This window comes from Argiope bruennichi, chromosome 6 (genome assembly GCF_947563725.1).
Source record: "Argiope bruennichi chromosome 6, qqArgBrue1.1, whole genome shotgun sequence".
NCBI lineage: Eukaryota > Metazoa > Arthropoda > Arachnida > Araneae > Araneidae > Argiope > Argiope bruennichi.
Window position 1 is genome coordinate 97,370,740 of NC_079156.1, and position 27,712 is coordinate 97,398,451.

The 27,712-nt window shown below is 33.6% G+C and overlaps 2 protein-coding genes across 2 annotated transcripts; both read left to right on the forward strand.

The window, feature by feature from the left end:
• The first annotated feature begins 229 nt into the window (after positions 1-229).
• LOC129971846 (adult-specific rigid cuticular protein 15.7-like) lies at positions 230-2,898 on the forward strand. Its single transcript, XM_056085820.1, has 3 exons — positions 230-241; positions 2,194-2,298; positions 2,431-2,898. Exons 1-3 carry the CDS (start codon positions 230-232, stop codon positions 2,896-2,898), a joined length of 585 nt encoding a protein of 194 aa, XP_055941795.1.
• A 12,536-nt stretch (positions 2,899-15,434) lies between these two features.
• Positions 15,435-16,055, forward strand: LOC129971847 (uncharacterized). Its single transcript, XM_056085821.1, has one exon. The coding sequence runs from the start codon at positions 15,435-15,437 to the stop codon at positions 16,053-16,055; it is 621 nt and encodes a 206-aa protein (XP_055941796.1).
• Positions 16,056-27,712: the final 11,657 nt, after the last annotated feature.

Here is a 27,712-nt window from a genome sequence, read left to right on the forward strand (position 1 = left end):
AATATAATGATATTCAGGAAACTTCTGCGTATCTTAAAGGATTTTCCGAGGTTACACGAACACGACAAATACCCTTGGGTGCAGTAGCCGGTTCACTTTCACGGCATTTAAGACCTGTATATCACAAATTGGAAAGTCACCGACCTTGTTCAACAGCAGTATAAATATCAGTCCAGAGCGTCTTAAATTTATAACTCAGTGTGTCAAGTAACAAAATACTTCTTTCATAATGATTGCTAAGGTAAGTAAAATCATTCATTCCATCTTCGATCTTATGTTCCGTGCATAAATGGCATCTGAATTTTAATTAAAAAGAATTAAAAGCATTTTTGTTATCATGCAAAACAATGGTATTTATATTTTTGTACTTGATGCAGGTAAAATCTTTTGCAATTAATAAATAATAATGCTTGCATTTTCTATTCTGATATGCTTTTACGAATCTGTAACTAGTTGAATTTTTCCTCGCCATATAAGCTGGTCGTATATTCGTAAAGAAATTGGAATATATCTTGGAATTATCTCCTTCGAAATTATTCATATTTCAATTAATCATCATATAGTAATAATAGTTTAGTAACATTAGTTAATAATATATTCTTTCAGTGATATTTTATTTATAAACTAAAATAAAAAATAATTAAATTCGAAAACCAAGCAAAACACATAGATAATAAATAAAATTAAAGTATATATATATATATATATATATATATATATATATATATATATATATATATATATATATATATATATATATATATATATATATATATATATATATATATATATATATATGGTATTTTTAACTTCGTTTTATTCTCTCTTTACCACCATCCAGGAGAGCATAATTATTTACAAGAAGACGCAGCGCGGCACAAAAGCAGAAGTAAAAAACGAAAGGCAAAAAAGGGCCGAACAAATGATCACTAGCCTTATATAACATAGGATTTCCGGCCACGTGCCGATGGAATGACCTTTCACAAGGGCAACGTATCAAATGATGTATCACTTTCATTTGATACTTAGTACTAATGGCGAATTATTTTTACAGAGGAATTAATTAAACCGAAAGTGGAATTGGATCACGAAATAAGAGAATATTTTTAGAATGAAGTTACGATGGTCTAAATTAAGATAAAGTTTTGGAAATTAATTTGGATTAAATTAAGAGTTTAAAATATCATTACATTTATATATTATTCTAAAAATAAATTTCATTCAATAAAAGTAATTTTAAATGAAAATAAAAATATAGTTTGTCTTAAAATTTTCTACCATTTCGTTACTTACTCAATAAAAGCTTTGTAGATTGTTAGATATTCTTGTCTTAATGTACCTCTTTGTAACTTATAACAAGATTTGAAGGTAATGAGGATGAGATTAAGTACAATAATTGCTTTAAATAAAATTTTTAAATTCTCATTTCTTTGTTAAAATGCTAAATAATCTTTAAATTATTGTTTATAAATGAATGAATTGTTTGTTCATATTGATAAGAATTTATCAGTTCAAGAAAGTTCAAAATAAAAAAGATATATTTTATAAAAATGAAACTTTCCAAAATAGCATCAGACGTTTTGCTAAATAATAAGTTTAGTAATCATTAGTTATAGTTAGTACGAAACAACTATCGATCCATTTTCATAATTATTGTTATTACTTTCAATATTTTTGAATGAGATAAATGCATGTTTATTCATAAATGTAGGTACTTAAAATTATGTAGACGCTGTAGAATATTTTATAAGATTTTTGCATATTTAATACATAATTATATTTATTATAAGTTAATTGTAGCAAAGAAATAAAACGAAAAAGGTAAAAAAAATATTTTACCTTTCATAAAAACATTTTTAGAATTAACAAGGAATAAAATAAAGGACAACTTAAATGCATAAATTTATCGGTCATAAGCACTTATGATACCCTTAATTTATGATACTATTGCAGAAAAAAAATAATGGCAAATTAAGTTTACTTTAAAATAAATTTTTTAATCTCGATGTCAAGACGTATGACAAGATAGAATGATATGCATAATGAAATATATTTAAAACAAAATAACCTGAACAACTAAAAAATCAGAATTTTTTTTAAATAAACCGGAATGGAATTCTAAGTTTCAAAATAAATATTTTCATACTTTGGTAGAAATAGAAAATTATGTAAAACTAATTTAATTTTCTTCAGGTCGCCATCCTCTTCGCTGCTCTTGCAGCTGTAAATGCCAGTGTTTTGTTGGGACATGGCGCTTTGGTGAACACCGGAGTCAGTTCCAGATCTCAAACTCAAGACGTAAGTACATTATGAATTGATTTATAAACGTCATATAAAGCCTGGAGAATATTTTAGTAATATAAAATAAAATTGTACTTTTCCTTTTATATTGGTGCTATATCAGTTTAATTCTTTAATAATATAATCTAGGCATACGGAAACTATGCTTTCGGCTATGACATCAAGGACGGACTGGGTGCCACCAACTCCCGATCCGAAGTAGGCGATGCCCACGGAAACAAGAAGGGATCTTATGCTCTTGCTGACGTCGATGGACGAGTCCGACGTGTCGATTACGTCGCTGATGGTCATGGATTCCGAGCCGTCGTCAAGACTAACGAACCCGGAACTGCTGCTAGCTCCCCAGCAGCTGCCCTTGTTGCCAGCCCCTATTCCGGACCCGTCGCTCCCGTTGTCAATCATGTAGCCCCTGTTGCACCAGCTGTTGTCGGACACGCTGCTTCCTACGCAGCCCCAGCTCTTGCCGCCCCTGTTACTTATGGTGGTGTTCTTGGACATGGAGCCGCCCTTGGTGTTGCTGCTCCTCTTGGGTTTGGATATGGATCTACTCTTGGACTTGGATATGGTTTGGGACTTGGCAAGGCTCTTATCCACTAAGAAGACATTAGTAACTAAAATCGAAAGTGCTTTAGATCATATAGCATTAAATTTAAATATTCTGTACACCTCCTGAGACTACTGATATTTGACAAACGGCAAAGATTTCAAATAAGATGATTAATTTATTTATATTTGTTAAATTGATATTATTCCTGACAAATAAATGTTTTTGGAAATAAGATATGTGTCTGTAATTATTTTCACTGAGATAGCCGAGTACTTGTAATGGCCAATTGTTTACAAAAATCCACTTAACCTTCTCTGGTTACAGAGTATATCATATTTAATATTATAAAAATAGTATATTTAACTGACTTATTCTATTGTTGAGGAACACTGTTTTATGAAACTCCTCTGCGCATCAATTTTCAGTGGGTAGCAAATATAGGAAGGGAAGTTTATGAATCTATCTATGTCTTCAATGTGATCAATATACATGAGAAAAAAAGTTATAATATGAAATTATTAATTAAATGCCAGGATAAAGAAATTACAATTTACATTAAATATACTAATTATAGATTTTTAATTTTCATTAAAGAATCATCTTGAATAAATATTGTGAATGGTTTGAAAAGTGCTGATTTCTAATTTCTTTGACGTGGATTTGAATCTATTGAAAGAGTCTGTTTGCATAATTAATGATTTTTTAACAATCAGATGTCTCAAAAATGTATATAACATTTAAATAAATTATTCATATAACATATAATAGCCTATGTTATGCATCTAAGTAAATTTAATTGTAGAATTTAGTCATTTGCTGGAATTATTTGAAAAGTAAGCCATCTGTGTCCATGCATTGCTGCTAAGCTGTCGATGGTGTATAAAATGTCACGCAACCCCAGCTGCTTATTTAAGACCTTTCTAATTTATTTGTCTCGTGGATTGTAACTGATTTTAATTTTTGATATTTATTTGATTTATTTCAACCATTGAATTTTATCGATTTTCTTTTGCTGTCCTACTTCTTTTATCGTTAACCAGTGTCATTGAATAGCTTGTAGACTGATTTCATCATAATTAGGCTGACTGTTGAATATTTTCAGAATTTTCCTCCAAATGGAAAACAAATGCGAACCTATTTCACGGTAAATTCTCTGTAAAAATAACTAAACACCATAAAGGTTTATATCAGACTTCTATTTCATGCGCCACTACAAACTGTTTGATTTTTTTAATCCTTTATGTAGTGCTATTTAATATATATAAGACACGTTTGAATAACATTGAGATGGGTTTTAATTTCTTAATTTTTTAAAAATGTACATTATAATTAGAAAGCTTCTTAAAGAAAGTTAATCATACAGGTTTCAGCATTGCGATATCCCTACAAATAGAAGTTCATTGAGTTGTTCAATAATTTTGTGGTAAAATAAGTGCCACCGTTTCATCCTAACAATATGCTGAGTAGAATCAATATTTTTCACTTTTAAATTTTACAATATTTCTAAAAGTGGTCAGTAGTGTGAGTAAAAACAATATGTGGATAAAGGTCTAATCTGGTTTCTTGATCAGACATTTTTTTTCCCAATAGGTAAATTGTGCTCTTACGAACTTAGTGGATCTTAAGTGGCAAATATTTTTCTTTTAAATTTGAAGTTGTAAAAAATTAAGAATGAGAGACAAAGAGCTACTGATAACAGAAGGATACTCTGATGCTGGATCAGATAGTGAATCAGAAATTTTGCTAAATGGTCCTTGCAGAAAAAAAGTTTATGCTTCAAATTTCCTCTCCTTTATTATTTCTTAACTTCGTTTTTCAAAAATATTCTTTCCAATTTGTTAATTTTTAAGCGAAATTTTTTAAAAAAAGAATGAAATCTAGGAAAAAATACCGTTTTCTTTTCACAATAAATAAAAAATTATCAATTTCAATAATTCAATATTTTAAAAAGTTTTGACAGCACGTATGGGATCATGCAATTGATAGGAAAATAAAATTGACAATCAAACATATGCATATTTTTTGACACAATATGGCAGAAAAATGTATTAAAGATGTTTCCACTGTGTACCAAATATCATCCATTTTGCTGGGTTTATTTGCCATTAATCTGAGTCAGGCCGTTAATAAAAAAGTACTCGACAATCTAATTTGTATCTTGGATGACTTACTAGAATTATAGTTAAAAATCAAATCAACCAAATATAGCATATTTAAATTATTTTTTGGAATTTTGGTGCTTATATGTTAGTTAAAAATACAAATGGACAGACAGTTAGCTCTCAGACAAAATTGGTTGCAAACTTGATACTAATGAAAATTTTAAATACTTAACTTGAATGCCAAATTATGCTCTACCTTTTGTAGTAATTGTGTTCATTTGTACTTTAACAGTTACGGGGCGCGTTAGCCTGGTGGTAAAGTCTCGGCTTCGGAACAGGAGGGTTTGAGGTTTGTTACCCGATTTCACCGAAGAACCTTCGTGTAAGGAGGTCTGTTGTACGTTAAATCCGTCATGATCAAACGTTCTCCAGCTGGTATGGTATGATATGGAGAGGGGGTGTCGTCGTCGTCATCTGACCACGGTTCAAAATTGCGAGACCCGTCCCAAAATAGCCCTAGTGTTGCTTTAAACGGCACCTTAATATAATTAAACGAAAACAAACTTTAACAGTTAGACAGATAATCTTCCTCTAAACGTATTTTGTTCAAACTTTGCAAGAAATTTAGGAAAATGGTGTAAAATCTGTGCACGAAATTTCATCAGAAATGTATTTTTAAAGACAAAGGAAAATTTTATATTTTCCTAAATAAAACATAAATAAACTTTCTACTAAAGTAAGATATTCTCATGTTAAAAGAGTATTAAAATCGGTTAGATTAATGCACAACAGAGTAGATAAACATATTTTTATTGAAAATTCTTCTGTAAAGTTTAAATTGATTTACAGTATGATGTCTTTCATGAAACAGTTTATTCTTTAAAGTCCAACTAAATTCAGCATTAGTATCTACAGGCTAACTCTGAATCCATCATTAGTATTTGGTGGGGAATAAGAAAAGAAAGATATTTCGCATAGAAAAGCAATGAATGCATGAAGAAGCTGGGAGATCTCTGTGCCCACAACTTTCATTCATCCCGAAAGCTGCTTGACGTGTGCAGTCGATCATCTTCGACAATATAATTTTGCAGAAATTATTTGAAACAGTATGCGTGAAAGGAACTTGCAGATATCCATCTGACTTACAGTGCCACAGGAAAACAATTTTTTGAGTTAGGTAATTGCATGAAGAACTTACCCCAAATAGCGCAGTATCAATTGTTTTTACGTGTTCATCTACAACTATACGAAACAAGATCACTTTCTGGCACTCATAAACATGCAGAAATGCACCGATCGATGCGAACAGTTTCGGTAGAGGATGTTAGATCTATGGTGCATCGAAGAATAACCAAGTTTTTGCACTCGATGTATTGACAGGCAGTTTAGAGTTTCGCAATAATGTGGTGAATAATAAGCAATGAATATTTGTATAGTTTTCATTTGCAAAGAGGTGCAATTACTGGAAGCAGATGACTAGATCAAGCCTGTTACTTTTTGTCAATGGTCCATACCATTCAACCCATTTCCCAGCATATATTGGTTTTTAACGGTAAATCGTTCTTCTCTCTTGAAGATATCTTCAACATATACCATTCACATGCGATTGCTAATCGGAACCCACTTAATGTGAGAATTAGAGCTCCGCAACAGCGTTTCCCCGTCAATGTCTGGGCTTATATCGTCAGTGGTTGTTTACTGGGACAGTATTTACTGCCATCCCGTTTGAACAAAGCAAACCATCTCATATCTCTTCAGACTGTGTCATCGGGTATTATGAACGAGGTTCTTGCCATTATTCGTCAATGAATGTGGTTTCAATATGATGACCACCAGCACAATTTGTAAATGATACGTGTGGTTATTTCATCGGAAAATTTGTAGTTCCATGGACTGGACGTGGAAAACTGATTTGTGCTCAACCCTGGTGACAAAATCTATCTCCATTCGGATTTTCTTTGTAGGGTGAAATGGAAAACATGGAATACGAAACCCGGTTACCAGTACTATGGACTTTATAGCATAGATATCGGGTGATGGCGCAAACATTCAGGAAATGCCGGGAATCATGCAGAAAATTCGATTATCCGTGCAAGGTCGTTGTAAGTCGTGTGATCTAACAAATGGTCGGAATTTCGACCACCTCTTGCAAGTCTTTACAAAAGATGCTAAATAAGTGCTATTATCTTTTAACTTTTTGTTCCTTTTGCATCACTGCACCGGGCCCATATTGTCCTGATACATGACGTCTATTTCGTACTTTCCTATGTGAAATAGTCTTCTTCTTCTATTGGCTAACAAATATTGATGACGCAAAATAAATAGGTTTTTTTCCGTATAACCCTTTTTTTAAATTTCTTTCTGTACATGACTCATGTTATCCTTCCATATGGCATCTGTCCTGTACTTTCCAATGCCAAATAATCTTCCTTTCCTATTTCCCAAAAAATACTGATGATTCAAAGTAAACATTTCTTTTTCTTTACCATCCATTTTGTTTAGTCTTCCTTCCGTCATTGAACCGGGGCCATGGTGTCCTGTTACATGAAGTCTGTCTCTGTCTCATACTTAAGATACATACTTCCATAGTATTCTCCATCAAATATTGTTGTTGCAAAATAAATAAATAAAATATATCATCCTTTTTGTTCCGTTTGCATCACCGCACCGGGCTCATGCTCTCCTGCTACATGACATCTGTTCCGTACTTTCCTAGGTGAAATGGTCTTCTTCTTCTATTCCCTAACAAATATTGATGATGCAAAATGAATAGGGTTTTTTTCCGTATCACCCTTTTTGTTTTGTTTTCTTTCCGTCATTGTAACGGACTCCTTTGTTATCCTTCCATATGGCATCTGTCCTGTACTTTCCAATGCCAAATAATCTTCCTTTCCTATTTCCCAAAAAATACTGATGATTCAAAGTAAACATTTCTTTTTCTTTACCATCCATTTTGTTTAGTCTTCCTTCCGTCATTGAACCGGGGCCATGGTGTCCTGTTACATGAAGTCTGTCTCTGTCTCATACTTAAGATACATACTTCCATAGTATTCTCCATCAAATATTGTTGTTGCAAAATAAATAAATAAAATATATCATCCTTTTTGTTCCGTTTGCATCACCGCACCGGGCTCATGCTCTCCTGCTACATGACATCTGTTCCGTACTTTCCTAGGTGAAATGGTCTTCTTCTTCTATTCCCTAACAAATATTGATGATGCAAAATGAATAGGGTTTTTTTCCGTATCACCCTTTTTGTTTTGTTTTCTTTCCGTCATTGTAACGGACTCCTTTGTTATCCTTCTATATGACATCTGTCATGTACTTTCCAATGCCAAGTAATCTTCTTTTAATATGTCCCACCAAATATTGATGATTCAAATGGGTCCTTTTTGTTCCATTTACATCACTGCACTGCTGTCATGTTTCCTGCTACATGACGACTGTTCCGTACTTCTTCTATATGAAATAGTCTTCTTCTATTCCCCACAAAATATCGATGATGGAAAATAAATGTTTTTTAACCATTCTTTTTTTTCACTTACCATCCGTTGCGGCAAGCAAGCAAGTAAACAATTCTGCATAATTACTTTTAGCTTGAGTGGCATCACCGTTTTTGCTGTTATTCTATAAAACTACTTATATGTTTTGTACGTCTACTTATTGTGAAGAATAAATATATGTCATACTAACGCAGTCGTCTTTAATATATGGTACCAAAAACTCTATTTGAATCAGGACCGTGAATTTATACTTCCTGCTTTTTACGAAATATCGGCAAGTTTACTTTCTTACTGAATTTTTTGTGTTTATACTTCGGATTACTTCAATGGTGACGCCAGATGAAACTGCAAACAAAATGGTGCAACTCAAGCGAAAACGGAAAGCTCTTCGCTGTAATATTACTCGTTTTTCTGTTGAACTAAGTAACTTAAAAGATGATTTTTCAATTGAAGATGTGGAATATACTTGTAATTGCTTAACTACTACCTTAAATGAAATGAAAATAATGGATAATGAAATACACAATTTTCTTTCTGATGAAGAATACGAAAAAGATATTTTACAATGTGAAAGCTATAACGATAATGCTGAATTCGCAATTTTTAAAGCCAAAAAAAAAAAAAAATTCAAAATAAGTGCCAACTACAAATAACTTTTCTGATTTGGCTGTTAATAACAATAATTTGGCGGTGAATTTAAACCCTTGCATTACAACGCCTGCTATTCAATCGTATACTGTAAAACTGCATACAATTAAACTAGAAAAGTTTAACGGCGATGTAGGACAGTGGCAAAGCTTTTGGGAACAATTTCAGTCTTCCATAGATAATAATCCAAATCTTTCAGTAATTGATAAACATGTTTTATCGACATCGTCTTTAATATCATCAATGCACCGGGGGAATGTTTCCGACTACATGACGACTGTTCCATATTTTTCTATATGAAATGGTCTTCTATTCCCCGCCAAGTATCGATGATAGAAAGTAAATGTTTTTTATCATCCTTTTTTTTTATATTTCCATCACTGCACCGGGGGCATGTTTCCGGCTACATGACAACTGTTCTGTACTTTTCTATATGAAACTGTCTTCTTCCATTCCCACCAAATATGGATGATATAAAACAAATGTTTTTTTATCATCCTTTTTTTTTCTCTTTCCATCACTGCACCTGAAGCATGTTTCCTGCTACATGACATCTGTTTCGTACTCTCCCATGCGAAATGGTTTTCTTCTTCTATTGCTTAACCAATATTGATGATGAAAAATAAATAGGTTTTCTTTTCCATATCATCCTTTTTGTTTTGTTTCCTTTCCGCCATTGTACCAGACTCAATTTATACTTCTATATGGCATCTGTCCTGTACTTTCCAATGTCAAATAATCTTTTATTATTTTCCACCAAATATTGATGATTCAAAAGGGCTATTCTTTCTTCACCGTCCTCTTTGTTCCGTTTGCATCACTGCCCCGGTGTCATGTTTTCTGTTACATGACTTCTGTTCCGTACGTGTATACCCTACGAAATATTGTTGACGCAAAATAAAAGTTTTTTCCCCTTATCATCCTTTTTGTTCTCTTTCCATTTCTGCAACTGGGTCATGTTTCTTGCCATGTGACATCGATTTCGTACTTATTCTATTCCCTACGAAATATTGATTATGCAAAACAAATAATTTTTTCTTCCATCCTTTTTTTTTCTCTTTCCATCACTTAATCTGACTCCTGTTGTCCTGTTTCATGAGATCTGTAACATACTTTTCAATAAGATATGATCTTCTTCTTCTATTCCCTACCAAATATCGATGATGCAAAATATTTTGTTTCTTACATCTTTTTTGTTCCGTTTGCATTTCTGCTCCGAGGTCATGATTCCTGCTACATTATGTCTCGTCAGCACTTTTTCTATTCCTTAGAAAATGTTGATGATGGAAAATAAATGTTTTTTCTCTTACCATCCATTTTGTTCTCTTTACTTCATCGAACCGGGATTATGATTCCTTCTACATGACGTCTGTTATGTTCTTTCAAACGTGATATCGTCTTTTTATCCTATCCCCTACCAAATATCGATGATGCAAAAAGTTTTTTTTTCTTATCATCGTTATTGTTCCGTTTCCTTCACTGCACCGGAATCATGATTCCTGCTACATGACGTCTGTTAAGTACTTTCAAACGTGATATCGTTTTCTTCTATACCCTTCCAAATAATGATGATGCAAAATAATTTTTTTTCTTATCATCCTTTTTGCTCTCTTTGCATCACTGCTGCGTGCTCATGTTGTTCTACTATATGACATCTGACCTACACTTTCTTATGTGAAATATTCTTCTTTTTCTTTTTCCTAACAAATATAGATTATTGAAAGAAACTAATTTTTTTTGGTTCTGTTTCCGTCACTGCACCGGGATCATGCTTCCTACCACATGACGTCTGTTCCATACTTCTATACCATTTCGTTCAATACCGATCCTCTGTAATGTTTCTCTCAGTTTCTGCAGCTCATAATATATCGTACTAAAATGGTCCTAACAAATGGAGCGTTACTTTGGCAATGTGAACATTCGGTATGGCCGTGAACATGGTAGCATATCCGAGCATCCCCCAATACTTCCCGATGAGGGAAGTATTGGGTTTATCGTAGACACATTTTTCATCGCTGTCAAAATGCTAAGTAGGAACTTATTCTTTTTTTGAAGCATATGTTATCAATTAAAGAAATGCCGTTCAATATCTCTCGGCTACAACTAGTACCCAGTTCATTGTTCTTTCTTTTGATTTATTCCTTTGACTTTGGGCCATTTTGAAATAACTTGCTGATTATTCGGAAAATTCTTATTGCTTTTGTCACGAGTTTTGATTAAGTAATGAGTGCAATTCGGAGTCTTTGTAAATTTTCTCTCTCGTATCGTCATGTTCTTGGTCTATATTAAACCCCACTATATTGAAGCATTGAAATCATTTACTACAGATTATTTCAACAACAGTAAAGTCAACTTAAGTACTTGAGAGTATTTGAATTTGCAGTCGCAATTGCAATCTCCCCAGTTGCAATTTTTTTGAAATGGAAACCGAATCAAAACTTCTTGAAATTTTAAGAATTATGCTCGAAACCTAGCATCTTCTATTTGTATTATGGTGGAAACACAAATTCTTTATTTTTTTTCGTTGTGTTAGCAGATGTCAAAGATTATTGTAGGCAGATGCCAAAACTTAGCTTTGTATTTGTCTATTTTCATCAGCACTTGCCGCTGCAAGTTATAACGCAAAGTTGGAAATAAATTCTCACAACCTTTTGCTTCAACCTTATTTTCGTCACCAGTCCCAATGCGGTTAAGAAACTGCTTCCTAATCTTCCTACTGCCGCTATTTCTTCTTCAATGTCGACTAAAATGCATTAATTTCGTTTGATACTCATCCCCTGCAATGTGTCACTCGTTTCCTACAGCTCATAACAGATCACTCCGCAGTGGTCCCACCAAATGGAGCATCACTTTGGGACCGTGAATATTCGGTATGTCCTTCAATGTGGAGGCATGTCCCTATATTCAACATTATATTCTGTATTTGGGTTTATTTCTGTGTTTCAGTGAAACCATTTTTTGCCACCAGACACTCATTGCTAGAAACTCCTTCTTATTTTTTTCTTTGAAGTAGTTATTCTGAGGTGAAGAAATACCTTTCAATATCTCTCGACTTCAACTCCTACGGGGCTACATTTTCTTGCTTCTTATTTCTTCCTTTGGCTTCAGATCATATCGAAATGACTTGCTTATTCACTCCTAATGATTCTGAATGATTCTAAAAATTCTTCTTCCGTTTGGCAGAAGTCTTTATCAAGTAATGTCCCCAATTATGTCTCTCGTGGTGCTGTCGCCATTTCTTCTTCAATGTCCCCTTAGACACATCATTTCGTTGCAACCGATCCCTTTAATGTTTCACTCTGCTTCTACAGCTCATAATATATCGCACCGAAATGGCCCACTAAATGGAGCGACACCTTGACACTGTGAATATTCGGAATGACCGTGAACGTGAAGAGATGTTCGGGTATGATTCACTCCCAATGATTCTGAAAATTCTTCTTCCGTTTGGCAGATGTCTTTATCTAGAAATGTCTCCAATTTTGTCTCTCTTGGTGCTCTCGCCATTTCATCTTCAATGTCCCCTTAGACACATCATTTCGTTGTAACCGATCCCTTTAACGTTTCACTCTGCTTCTACAGCTCATAATATATTGCACCGAAATGACTCACTAAATGGAGTGACACGACACTGTGAATATTCGGAATGATCGTGAACGTGAAGGCATGTTCGGGTATGATTCACTCCCAATGATTCTGAAAATTCTTCTTCCGTTTGGCAGATGTCTTTATCTAGTAATGTCTCCAATTTTGTCTCTCTTGGTGCTGTCGCCATTTCTTCTTCAATGTCCCCTTAGACACATCATTTCGTTGTAACGGAAGGCAAAAATAATTCGTGAAGGCATGTTTGGGTATTCCACATTACTTTCTACATTTGGGTTTATCATAGTGGACCTGGACATATTTTTCGTCACTGGATACTATGCCATGTGGAAAATCTTTCTCATTCTTTCTTTGAAGCATTTGTTCTGATGCAAACAAACGCCGATTAATATCACCCGGCTTCGACTCGTACGGAGCCAAATTTTCTGGCTTCTGATTCCTTCTTTTAGCTTCGGGGCATTTCGGAATATCTTGCTGATTTACTTCCAAAGATTCTGAAAATTCTTCTTCCGTTTGGCAGAAGTCTTGATGAAGTAATGCCTCCAGTTCTGAATCTTTGAAAATTTTCTCACACGCATCGCCATGTCAGTCGTCCCTAGTGTTTAAGGAAGTGTCAAATAAAGAAAAGAAATGTTTGACACTATTGTACTATTCAATAAACAAATATAAATTCAGTTTTATGTGTTAGTATAGCTAAAAAGATTCGATAAATGTGGCAAAAGCAATCTTCATGTCTCTCATTGTTAAATAATTAAAAAAAAACTTTTATGCGATGTTTTCATCTAATTATTTATGAGGTTTTTTTCCACAGATAAAATATCAAAACTACTATGTCGGATAATGATTACCTGGCATTTCTTTGAAGTTTTTTTTTTTTTACGCTTCAAGAGTGTGTTACCGGCGAATATTATACTTCTACATAGCTAAAGATCTTTGTGAGAAATACGATACGGTTCCAGGAGATTTTGGATATTCAGCATTTCAAGAATGTGGCTATAATCTGAATCTTTATAAATGAGAACTGATTTTATTACATCTTCAATTTTGTGTAATCTTTCATTGTTGTCGTTTTCAATTAACGGATATTCAGAATCAATATCAATAATGTCAAACGTGTAAAGACATAGATATGGTATGCATGGGCTTTTTACTGTGAGCATATGATCTCGAAGGTTTTTCAGATTCTGCTCAAAAGACAGCAGCTCAGAAAGAGGGCGATACCTTTGCTTTGGCTTTTGAGAAACGAGAATACCATGAATTTTTCAAATGTTAAATTGGGTTACTTTCCAGGGCCTAAAGAATTGCCATCATTGAATTGAAATTTTTAAGAGGGTGCAATTCCTGTGCGATTTTCAAAAAATGAGATATGAATTTTGATTTTCGTTTTGGGCAGCTTTGATAGAGGATTTTTCTCGTACACCACATTTTTACATGATAAAAGTGATTAATAGACTCATTAACAGCTTTTTCAAAAGGTGGATAGAGAAGTTCGGCCAAGCGGATTTTTTTTTGAATATTTTAGCGTCAATAACAGTCAATTGTTCGGCGTAGATTTTGGCAGAAACGCCCGTGAAATGAGCAGCAACTAGAATATTTAAATGTGGCACAGGAAAGAGTTTTCGTTTCAAAAAATACCATAGTTTACATGCCATTTTGAATCGCTGCTTCCAATGTTAAAATGCTGAATGGAAGATCGACGAATTTTTCTTTAAAGGTCAAAAATAATTCTTAGTTCTGAAAAGAACTGTTTTTTTCTCTCTGACAAAATTATTATTTTTATCTTGCAGGAGATAAAACTGATGATGTCATTAGATTATCAAATTAGTGCTAGTACACAAAATCACTCAAATTACAGCAGTTTTATTCGCTCTGATGCTTCAAATACCAGATAAAATAAACAAATGGGAAGAAAATAATGCCTCCGTTTATTAATTACAATACACAATAATTAACAAGGTATAAAAAATTCTTCTAAATGTATTGTTCATCTTAAATTTAACTAATAATCAATACAAAAATGGAAAATGACTGTTGAGCAGTTCTGTATGCACAACATTGTTCAACAGTGTTTGGAAGGTAATTGTTTTAAAATTATTTCATTTTTTTAAACTTCATAAAATAACTGTTGTATTTCTATGTTTAAAATTATTTTTATTTTGTTTTGAAATTCCAGAATATTAAGCCCTCCGGGGCCCACCTTCTTTAGGTGGGTACGGGTGTCCCAATCCCGAGGTACCCAGGGATCTTTTACTCTTTCTTCCAACTCTTCACTGTCCCTTTTCTCTTCTTTCCCCCCTTCTCTCGTTAAATCCCCCCTTCCCCTTCCGTTTCTTCATTTTTCCATCCCTCGACGGTAAGCGAGGGAGCTCCCCATGAGAAGCTGTCGCCGCTCTGTTTGCTTCTTGCTTCTCATGGCCAGTCAAAAACCCTACGTGTTTGCCGTGCGTGGCGACCCTTTAGACGGGTGGTACATTTCGGTCCCTGATGTATCAATCGGCTGGTATCCCAGACATTTGACTGGGCTGCTCAAGGGGATTAAGCGAAGGGGTCACTTCTTGGGCTTGGCGTTAAGGGTGGTCACTGTCCCCGGGGGTGACTCTCAGCGTATAGGTTCCGGCTAGCACCATGGTAAGCGCCGAGGCTGGGAATGTCTGGAGCCGGTGGCTGCCTTCCTTTGTTGGGCTCCGTGGAGGGCGGTGCCGTCGGGGCCCGAACTTTTAACTGACTCTTATGGGTTTTTTTACTTCTGACACTGAACCGTTATCAGAAACTGCTAGTTTTATTATTCTCTCCATTTCTGATGGAAAACTTTCTGAATTATCTTCTTTTGCCGTTGAAAAAGCTTTGAAAGGTATTGGCGGTAGTCCAAAATCAGTCAAGAAACTTCGGTCGGGTGACTTATTGATTGAAACAACTTCTGCTCTTCAAACCAAATCCTTTTTGCAAGCCAAATCATTTTTAAATCAATCCGTTTCTGTAACACTTCACCGGACACTTAATTCCTGCCGTGGTGTTATATCTGAAAAGGAACTCTTGAATTCTCCTGAAAGTGAAATTCTTGATGGCCTTGCCAGCCAAGGTGTAATTGCAGTGAAACGCATTTTTATGAAAAAAGGAAATGCTCTGGTTGCCACTAATAGTATTATCTTAACTTTTAATACAACAAAATTACCATCCAGCATTAAAGCAGGCTACTTAAACTGCAAAGTACGCCCTTACATACCTAATCCCAACAGGTGCTATAACTGCCAACGTTTCGGTCATTCCAAGACGGCTTGTAGAGGCACACAGACCTGTTCTAGATGTGCAACTGCTGGCCATCAAGCTAATGATTGCACTGCAGCACTGTAAATTGTAAACAACCACACCAATCTGACTCCCGAGATTGTCCCCAATGGAAATTAGAAAAGAAAATCCAAGAACTTAAAATAAAGAAAAACATACCATACTTTGAAGCTAAAAAGCTGTTAACACCTGAACAAAGACCACTTTCTTATAGCAATGCAGTGAAATCTGTAACTTCCTCAAGTACACTAACTGACGAAAGCATTACAAAAATAATTTGCCCCCCATTATCTAAATTAAAACCGACAGTTAAGAATTCCCCACTCAAAAATACTTCTGCATCCATTGAAACTGGGAAATCTAAACCAAACACCAAGCAGAAAGTTGAGACTAAGAAAGCAAACAAAAATTCTGACCATATTAAACAAACTAAAGAAACAAAAGCCGATAAACGTGCTAGAATTTTAACAGAGCGTAGAGTCCAAACGAAGTCTTCAACAAAACATTCCTTAATACAGGAAGACTTTTTAAAAGAACAGAAAAAAATTAAAGACAAAGATTCGGACAGTGATCCTCTCTTCAGTGTTCACTTGTCTAACGAAGAAATGTCCTTTAGTGACTCGAACGAATCGGTTTCCTCTAAGAAACTATAAAGCAGTTTCTCTCCTTTTTCCCCCATTTTATGGCAGACTTTCTTTCCTGGAATTGCCGTGGACTAAAAAATAAAATTTCAGACTTAAAAGATCTCATCAATACCTATGCACCAGTTTGTGTCGCTTTACAGGAGACCCATCTGAAACCGGGTGATAATATCCATGTTTCAAACTACACTGCATTTTGCAAAAATCATATAAATGATAGAGCTACAGGTGGAGTTGCACTGCTTGTTGCAAGCGGTCACCCGTCCACTCCGTTGAATTTAAACACAAATTTACAGGCTATTGCTGTTCGAATACATGCAAAATCCCTGATAACCATATGTAGTTTATATTTACCTCGTAATGAATACATCCATCAAACCGATTTAAATTCTTTAATTCAACAACTTCCTTCTCCGTTTCTTATCATCGGCGATTTTAATGGCCATAGCCTCATTTGGGGAAATTCTGACACCAATGCAAGAGGTTTACAGATTGAAAAGCTTTTACAGGATCACAATCTATGCCTTCTAAATACAGATGAACTAACCTATTTCCACCAGCCTACAAAATCCTTCCATGCAATCGACCTTGCCATTTGTTCTCCATCAATCTTACCGTTTCTAAATCTGACTGTAGACAAGTATCTCCACAACAGTGACCATTTTCCTCTGATTATAACTGACTATAGACATAACCATCATAATTATTATCAACCATCTAGATATATATTCACAGCAGCTGACTGGAATACATTCTCTGTTCTTTCAAAAATAAATAAAAATATGGTAAAAAATTATTCTATAGATCAAGCATTAGACTTAATTACCCAAACTATAATCCACGCTGCAAATGCGTCCATCCCGCAGACTAAATGCACTCGGAAGAAGCAAATTAAACCATGGTGGAATAGTGACGGTCAACAAGCCCGTAAGAAACAGAGAAAAGCATGGAACAACTTTCGAAGATATCCCACAACCGAAAATTTAATTGCATACAAAAGAGCCAAAGCAGAGTCTCGACGTATTCAACGATATAGTCGTAGAATGTCGTGGCAAAAATTTGTTTCAGCCTTAAAAGTTCCTATTTCACTTTGGCTGTGAGAACTTTGGCAAAAAGTTAAAAAAGCTACAGGCACTCCTTTTTCTAATACTGTGTCAATATTAAACGTTAATAATCAGAATATATCAAATTTAAAAGACATAGCCAATACAATAGCTTCTACTTTAGCAAGTACATCTTCCAGTGAAAATTATAATCCATATTTTTTAAATTTCAAAAAACTTTCTGAGAACAAAAAATTGAATTTTGAGTCCCAATCTGATTTACCTTACAACAGTAATTTTACTTTTCAAGAACTTCAGTTTGCTTTATCAAATGTTCATAAATCTTCTCCTGGCCCAGATAACATCAGCTATCCAATGATCCAGCATCTAACTTACGAATCGCAGAAAAACTTGTTGTATCTCTTTAATCGTATTTGGAAGGAACAATATTTTCCGTCTTCTTGGCAACAGGCAATAATTATTCCTATCTTAAAGCCCAATAAAGATCCCACGAATCCTTTGAACTATCGCCCAATAACTTTAACAAACTGTCTGTGCAAACTCTTAGAAAAAATGATTAACCGACGACTTATATATTTTTTGGAAACAAACAAAATTCTTAGTCAATTCCAAAGTGGCTTTAGAAAAGGAAGATCAACTTTAGACAATATTTTAAGTTTAGAAAACGATATTCGTTCTGCTTTTTTACAGAGGAAACACTTGGCAGCCATCTTTTTCGATATCGAAAAAGCCTACGATCGCACATGGAGATATGGCATCCTGAAAGATCTCTACGACTTTAATTTACGAGGAAACTTACCAATTTTTATTCAAAATTTTTTACGATTGAGACAATTTAAAGTTAAACTAGGACATGAATTTTCTGATATTTTTACCCAAGAAGAAGGTGTCACACAAGGGAGTGTTTTAAGTGTCACACTTTTCATTATAAAAATCAATAGCATTTTAAACCAGCTTCCACCATACGTCAAAGGATACCTTTATGTAGACGATCTATACATTTCTTGCATGGGAAATCATATGTGTTTTATAGAGAGACAACTGCAAACGGCTGTGAACAAAATTAAACAATGGCCAGATTTAAATGGTTTCACTTTCTCAATGGCAAAAACATCGGGAGTACATTTTTGTCGGAAGAGAAATCTTCATCCAGACCCTGAAATTATTCTATATGGTCAAAAAATTCCTTTTCTCAATGAAATTCATTTCTTAGGAATCACTTTCGACAAAAAGCTGACGTTTCAATCCCACCTAACTTTTTTACGAAAAAAATGTGAGAGGGCATTAAATATCTTGAAAGTTCTTTCTAATATATCTTGGGGAGCTGACAGAACTTCATTGCTGAGAATTTATAGGGCTACCATCCTTTTAAAAATAGATTATGGGTGCGCAATCTATGGCTCAGCTAGAAAAAGCATACTGAAAAAAATTGACCCTGTTCACCATGCAGCTCTTAGAATATGTTCTGGAGCTTTCCGGACTTCTCCTGTTAAAAGTTTATATGTTGAGTGTTACGAACCAGATTTACAACTTAGAAGACAAATGCTTTCTTTACATTATTATTTTAGAATTCAGTCTCATCCTTGTCATCCATATTATGATTTTAAACTTCGACCTTTTCTCCTTCGCTTACAAGAAGCTAGAAAGAACTTTGAACCTATATTTTTAACCAGGGTGCACACTATTTTATCAGAACTTAATATGAACCATCTAGAATTATCCCCACATCCATTTAACAGTATCCCCCCCCATGGAGAACCCATACCTTTTATTTTCTTTATCCTTTTGAAAGCTTTAACAAATCGGACACAGCAGATATTGTTTATCAAAAATTATTCCTTGAACAGTCTCATTATCAGTCTTTCATTCCTGTTTACACTGACGGATCTAAGACATCTACCCATGTCTCATTTGCTGTGGCTTTCCCAGATAAAATGTCATGTTTTCAACTTCCTTCATGTTGCTCCATTTTTACTGCTGAGACTACTGCAGTTTTGCATGCTTTATTAGAAATTTTAAATAGACCTAGTGGAAGCTATATTATTTACATTGATTCTTTAAGTGTTTTACAGTCTTTAAAATCGCTCCAAAATCATGCTCATCCAAATATTTTAAAGATTTTAGACCTATTTTATAAAATTATCTCTCGTGGCTTTACAGTCTTATTCTGTTGGATACCATCCCATGTGGGAATATGTGGGAATGAGCAGGCTGATAAGAGTACCAAATCCGCAACTCGTTTTTTGGAAACACCCATACCTGCATGCGATTTGAAGAAACAGGCAAAAATATGTCTTTACAAAAACTGGCAAACTCAGTGGGATTCAGAAACTCAAAACAAACTTCATACTTGCAAGCCTACCATAGAAAACTGGCCTTCTTTGAATTATCGAAAACATGACACAGTTTTAACTCGTCTGAGAATCGGTCACACTAGATTCACACATAGACATCTGTTATTAAATGAACAATTGCCAACATTCCCACATTGTGACTGTGGAATAACAGTTTATCATATCCTTGTTGAATGCCCTTATTTTAATGCGCAGCGCTTATTTTACTTCAAAACAACAGCGGTGACTTTGCCCTTGTTGCTTGGTAGAGATCCACATGAGAACCTTTTTGTCTTTTTAAAATCTATAGGTTTTTATTCCTTAATTTGAACTTACCATCTTGGCTTCGTTTTGACTTTTTGTAATTTATCATCGTTTTACCAATGTTGTTTTTATCACTTTATTGAAACTGATTTTATTTAACTTTTAATTAGAAATAAACTTGTTTGGCGCAGTATAACCTTCATATTGGTTCTTGTGCCATAAAACATCAAACCAAACCAAATCCAGAATATTAATATTTTTCTTTTTGAACTAAATAATTTGGAAACTTAAAAAAAATTTCATTTTAATTTCAACTATTTCTTACTTATTAGGATACATTTCAAGAAATTATAAATCATGTTAGAAATACGTCCGATATATAAATAGTATGCTTTAAGTAAGCAAAAAAATTCTTTAAGATTTTGCAATATCCAAAACTATATGAAAAACTGTTTTCAAATGAAATTATTTGATAAATATGTCAAAAATTCAGACATTGCAGAGTGGCAAACAAATTACACAGTTCGTAACCGACTGAATACCGAAATTTATAATCTAAATTTTTCGAAACATTGTGGTATCCTGATAAGAAATAAAGACACAAATATTTCCTGAAATTTTTAATAAGGAATCGCCATATATAATATTTCATGATATGAAAGATCTTTCAAGTTAAACAAAAAGCGTAAACAAGTGTTCTTTCAAGATGAAAAAATCTTTTAAAGTAAACAAAAGGTGAATTTAGTTTATTTTCCCTTTGAAATTTAGTTCTGAGAAGGCCGTGCTTGGGTGTAAAATCTACTAATATTTTGGAAAGAGTATTATAATTCTGTACATCAGCTGATTACGCAGACAACCATTTATTCAGACTTCTGCACCATGTTGTCAGGGATAATTTTGTCCAAAGAAAATATTAGATTTAAAGTGCAGCAAGCCTTTAACTCGAAGGATTTTCCGCGAAATCGGATTCCATATCAGAATCTCCCAGTTTCGAAGCCCAGTACTTACTAAAACGCCACTAAGCAAAAGGAAAAAAAAATTAATTACTTTTGATATATTGAAACTTAGGAAAGATTGTGATTCTACTTCAAATTATGACAATAGACATGAAGTAAAAATCTACAATAATTTAAAATAAATCATACAAAATTTTAATGATAAAATTTCGATTGATAATTTAAAATAAAGAGCGATAAAAATATATATTTCAATGAATTTCCATAAATGTATCAAACGTCATCAAAGCGAAACGAATTTATACTTCGTTATATAATAACTATAAAACTTTTTTAAAAACTTTAAAAGAATGAAATGTATTTGATTCCAAGATAATTAGTACGCAAGAAAAACATAGAGGAGGCATTCGCCCAAAATATGGAATCAAACCACTCTTATATTTATCAGTTACGTGTTTGAAACATCCTTATCGGACCACAAATGCTCATCTGGACGATATGTTCGCTAAAGAGCGAGCTATATATAGCATGTATTTACTTGTGAAACAAGAAAGTTGCACCTATTCGTTATAAGTTTATCTGAATTTGATAGAAAAAGCGGTGCAGTTAAAATATTCCCAGTGCTTAAAATAATAAATCTTCATTCATTATATAAAGAAAAATTCTCAAATTTTAAAAGGGAAATTATTAATTTCCTTTGGAAACACAAAGGATTAACAAGAATGTGTACATAATTTTGCTTTTATTTACATGTCAGGAAAGTAATACAATTTCCTTTTTCAATTTTTTTACTTTACGTAATTTTTGATATTCTACCCTTTTTTAGCCTCCAATATATTTTAATCTCTTATAGTAAAACTTGGAAAAGTACTAGAAAACGATAGCAGTAATTAACTAAATAGCACAGAAAAGGTTATTTGCTTTGCTTTCAAAATTTTAGTTACAGAAAAAAAAATATACTTATAATAATCAGGATCTTTTCATTCCCATATGTACGACAAACAAGTTTCTCGAATTACCTCCCTCCCCCCATATAAATGCATGTATATGTTTACATATATAATCCAGACCATAGTTTAATTTATAAGTTTGAAAGCTAGCAGATGGCAACAACAAGCATTCTTAAAACGTTACACGTGGGGAAATTTCGTAATACTAAGCAGTATGTACGCTAAAGAAAAGAGCTATATATAGCACTTATTTATGAAAAAAAGTGGTGCGTATATATTATAATTGGTAAATTATCTGTATTCGATAGCAAAATATAATGGTATTTCTACATGGCGAAGTTAAAATATTTCCAGAGAGTAAATAATAAGTTTTAATTTATTATTTAATGAAAATTTTCCACATTTCAAAAGGAATTTTTATTACTTTTCTTTAGAGATACGAAAGATAAACGAAAATGCATACATCTTGTGGCATTTATTTACATGTCATGAACACAAAGCATAACTCTTTTTTTAGTTTCTTTGCTTTACATAATTTTTGATTTTCTACCATTTTTAGCCTCTAATATATTATAATATTTTACAATAAAACTTCAGAAAGTACTGGGAAAAGATTACAGGAGTTCACTAAATAAGGCAGAAAAGTTCATTTGTGTGTTATCAAAATTTTGTTACAGAAAAGGATAACATATTTATACAAATTAAAATTTTTTATTCCCGTATCTCGAGCACGACTATCAAGCTTATTGTATGACTAACAGCTATTGTATTGTTCCAAAGTTACACGTGAGAAATTTCATAATATATTTGTTCCCAAACCAAGCTGTTTGTTAAGCAACAACTACAGTGTTACTAAAAACTTTCAATTATCATAAGATCAAATTTAATAACCATAATTAGTGAAAAAAATTCACATTTCTGTTCAGTGCTTCAACATTTTAACATCGTATCATTTTACTTAACTTAGTTTTAAAACCTGAATAATAGCCATTTCAGAAAGAAATGTGATCGTGTAGAATTGCTGTTTTCTTTTCATTAGAGTATCTTAATGTATTTTTTTACTATATTTTTTAGTATTTTATTGAATAATTCAACGTTTTTCTTTTCTTTTAATAGATTATCGTAATGCTAAAAATTTTGAGAGAACAGACTTCGAGAGTTACAAGATTGTGATAGACCATTGTTACGAATCTGTGATGCGGCTTCCCAGTATAGTTGGTTCCATCATCAGAAAGACCGTTTTACAGTCATCGGTATTGGACGGAGGCCGTTGGTCGCGTCGGAAGTCCATGAGCTTGGCGATCATTTGACAACTTGGCGACGAATATGGCGACTTTGGCGCCAAAATAGATTATACCCGAAACATCGAGAATTTTCCCGATCCGTCCATTAGAACCGAGATCCGCCTCGAAAGTTCCTGATTGGTTGAGAGGCTTCTAGCCCCGCCTCCTGAGACCTATAAAAGGAGGCAGCGGCAGCTGCCAGAGTAGAGTAGTCGGAAAGAGCAGTCAGTAGTCGTAGTCGGAAGCGACAGAGAAGAGTAGTCGAGATCGACGGTGAGGAGTAGTCGTAGTCGGGATCGACGGTGTAGAGTAGTCGGAAGCGACAGAGAAAAGTAGTCAGAATCGACAGTAGAGTAGTCGGAATTGATGGTGAAGAACTGGTCTTCCAGGGATTAGCAGAGCAGCGACGGAGTCAAGCTAGTGCTGAACTAAGCTGTGCGCTACTGTCTGCAGTAGAGTCTTGTTGTGTGCTGCTGTTTGCACGTCTCGCGGCTGAAGATAATTGTCTTCTCTGTGCTGTATATAGTTGTCGTCTTTGTGCTGTCCTGTGTGTCTTCGTGTAAATAAACATCATTTTTTTTTCTACTGCCACCTGTTGATTGAGCGTTCTCAACACCATATAACTCCCAAATCCAAACGAACCCCGGAAATTTCGTAACACTATTAAAATAAAAAGAAGAGAGTTTTATTAAACGTACTCTCAATAAAAATGCACATTTCGATTATAGAAATGGAATCCCAAAAATGATGAAATTTTTAATTATTCTTTAAATATAATTTCAAAACAACAACAGGATTACCAAATCAGTCATAGGCGTTTCCATTATTAGAAAAAATCATTATCTGTTCATTTTTATCACTGAGGAAAAAGTGGAAAATGGAGAAAAAAGTGGCTGAATTAGTTTAAATTTAGAATTTTTTTCTGAATAATCCCTTTTTTATTATGATAAAAGAATAAAGTTAAAATATTAATCACTGTAAGAGGGATTGAATTTCTATTGTAAGGATTGAACAATGTAAATATGGAAGTGAATTATGTACCACTTTAAAGAAGTCCAATTTGATTTATATGATCTGAAAAATCTGCAACTTCTGCTTGTGGCGATGCTTTTATCTTTTTCTCATTCTTGTACTGGAGCGAGTTTCATCAGCTTGCTCCGTTGTTTTGAATTGAAGGTTTTCCGGAGATAACGATATGCATGATGATGTGGTTCTGCATTTTTGAAAATATAATTTGGCAACAGCTGAGAGTATATTTTTTGTCGGAAAGAAATAACTCTCCTGTTTAGGATGCCTTCCTTTTCTCCACATGACATAAAGCTTAAATTATAGATAATTAAAATAACAAGCTTGATATTTATCAAATACAATTTTGTGCAAGAAATGTCCACCGATAGCTAGGATTATAATACTCATAAAATATTTAAAATTCTTTATAAATGTAAAATATTGTTAAAAAGTAGAATAAAATTACTCATTAAGTCACCTTCATACTAAACAATATATTCTAACCTCATAATCATAATTCTGCTGTTTCTGATAGAATAATTTAGCTATAATGCTTTTTGCTGCAAAATAGGTATAATGTTTAAAGAAGTAACTATTACAAGTGCAGATTCCGCAATTTTATTATCCAAAGATTAATGGTAAAATGTCATTTGGACCAACTGAATGCATTCTAAGGCCTTCTAAATTGGAACAGTTATTTTTTATAACACTTTATAAAAATATAACATTCCACATAAGTCGTATGGTCAATTTTTTAAGATAAAGAAATTTATTTACTTGGCGCCGATGGTAACTTCTGGCCAGCAAATAAAACTAATCATGAATATGTTGAGGGATTACAACATTTCTGCTGTAAAAATTAATTTGAAAGTATAAATAAAATATTGTTTGTTTGTTTGTTTCTTATGGCACTTGCCACTGACAAGCCCACTGTTACGAAGACAGCGATTTAAGCCTGAGGGGGACGTCTCTTATTTTTTATAGCAGCGCCACCTAGGGCCAAGAGTACGACTTTGCCACTCACGCATCACTCATTCGCTTGCACAACCCCTTTTTACAGGAGGGCACATTCACACATCTCACAGATAGAACAACAACCATGCCCAAACCGGGACTCGAACCCGGAACGCCCAGATCACGGGGAAGACGCGCTACCCCTATGCCAGCACGCCGGCATAAATAAAATATAGCAATGTGATTGCTCTACCTTAAACTCTCGCTTTCTTTCTATTAAAGGTGTTTCCCCTCCTTCTATTGCTTAAACATTGAGGACCTTTGCTAAGGCCCTGAATGCCCTGATTTTTACTATCAAAACCTTGCAAGTGTACTTTTGTTTTTCAAAGAATGGTGAAGAAAAGTGAATTTGCATCTTGGACATCTCATTTTTAACCAATTACAACCAATAATGTTCACAGAAATACAAATTTTGAAACTAAATTTCTGACTAAATTTCATTTATATGAGTCATTGTACAAGGTGATCAGAATTAAAACACCCATATTCTGAGCTCTCTTTACACCGAATTACTCAGTGTAAAGGCTTCAAAATTGTTGAATATATTATTCAAGACAAGGGTAGACAGATTACGTGAAAAAAAAATAGTTCCAGAAACACCGATAGATGGTGCTGTGAAACAGAAAACATACTAAAAAGACACGAATAATCATAAAAAAAATACATTCGTATGGAATTTTTCTTTTATAATTTCAATTGCTGATATGAAAAAAAAGAAGATAAAAAAATGAAGACATCGAAACTGTCATTGTAATTACAATTTCGCACTGTAAGCACGAAAATTTGCACAAACCCTTGATTTGTTGCTATTGTATGAGGCATAAAGGGGATAAAGCTGTGATAATGCAAAGGACCAGGTGGTACCAAAACATGCTCGACAATTTTGTTGCACCCCAAATGCAATAGCGCCAATTTCTTCATTTAATTACCTTTATGCAAGATGGAGCGCCTCCACATATTGGACTCTGTGTACAACAGTTTCTTCGGCAACACTTTACTAATGATAGAATTATTAGTTGTGCGTTTCCGGCAATCTAACCATCTCATTTTACATGTTATAGTCTCTGTGATTTTTGTCTTTTGGAATACTTAAAAAATCTTGCTTATTGAGGAAGTCCGGTTGAAAGACATTATCACTCTGCATGTGAGAAGCATCTCAATCAACCCATTACGATCCACATTTGAACAAGCTGTCCACAGAATGTAGATTTTACATCTGGAAGAAGGGAACCATAAAATGTATTATAAATGTGTATTTTAAGGTTTTTCAGCATATTTTATTGTTGTATAGCGCCATCTATCGGTGTTTCTGGAACTAACTTTTTTTTCGGGTAATCCGTTTCCCCATGTTTTGAATAGTGTGTTCAACAATTTTGGAGCCTTTACACTGAGTAATTCGGTGTAAAGAGAGCTCAGAGTAAGGGTGTTTTAATTTTGATCACCTTGTATATTTGAATTATTTGAGTAGCAACAATATTTCAATTAAATTGAATGCACATATCGACATATTGTCATTCTTTTGACTGTTTTGGTTCGAAATATGGTGCATTATATAATTGTATACCAAATTTTATTGTTATATCATGAGTTTTGTAGTTATGGCGCACAACTTTATCCAGATAGCTGGTCAGATAGCTTTCCTCTTAATAGAATTTTTCAATTGCGCTGATTGCAAACAAAAAAATTTCTGTGGATAGATTTTGCTCAAAAATGGATAGAAATCTAGAAATTTGATGTGAAATCTACATGCGAAATTTCGTTCCTCTAACTCCGCCCATTTCTGAATTATTTTGTTCACATGTAGATATATTTAAATTAAAATTTATATTATTTTGATATTTTGATTTTTTTTTTTGTAATGGAAGAATATTTAACAATAAAATATTTTGTACTATTTTAGGCTATCATCTGACTTCAGAATTAGATTAGAAAAAAAAGTTTTTAATTCTCCATCAAATGCATTACTTTTACATGTCAATTTTTTTTTTATCATAGTTCAATCTACGGCAATATTATTTATCTTTCTTTCATTTTCAAAATTTACTCAAAGTTCAAATTCTTTTGATTAGTTTAGATTTCTCTTATTACGACAGAATTTTTTCTGTAAAAGATCTATAGTACAAAATTCAGCTATCAAGAATACAATAGAAACAAATCATTTTTATTCCAGCTTGGCATTCTGTACTGTATTTCTATTATTCTGTTTCTTC

Coding starts and splice junctions, on each gene's coding strand:
- LOC129971846 (XM_056085820.1), top strand. Junction 2,299..2,430: donor CCAGATCTCAAACTCAAGAC/GTAAGTACATTA, acceptor AATATAATCTAG/GCATACGGAAACTATGCTTT.
- LOC129971847 (XM_056085821.1), top strand. CDS start 15,435: ATGGGTTTTTTTACTTCTGACACTGAACCGTTATCAGAAACTGCTAGT.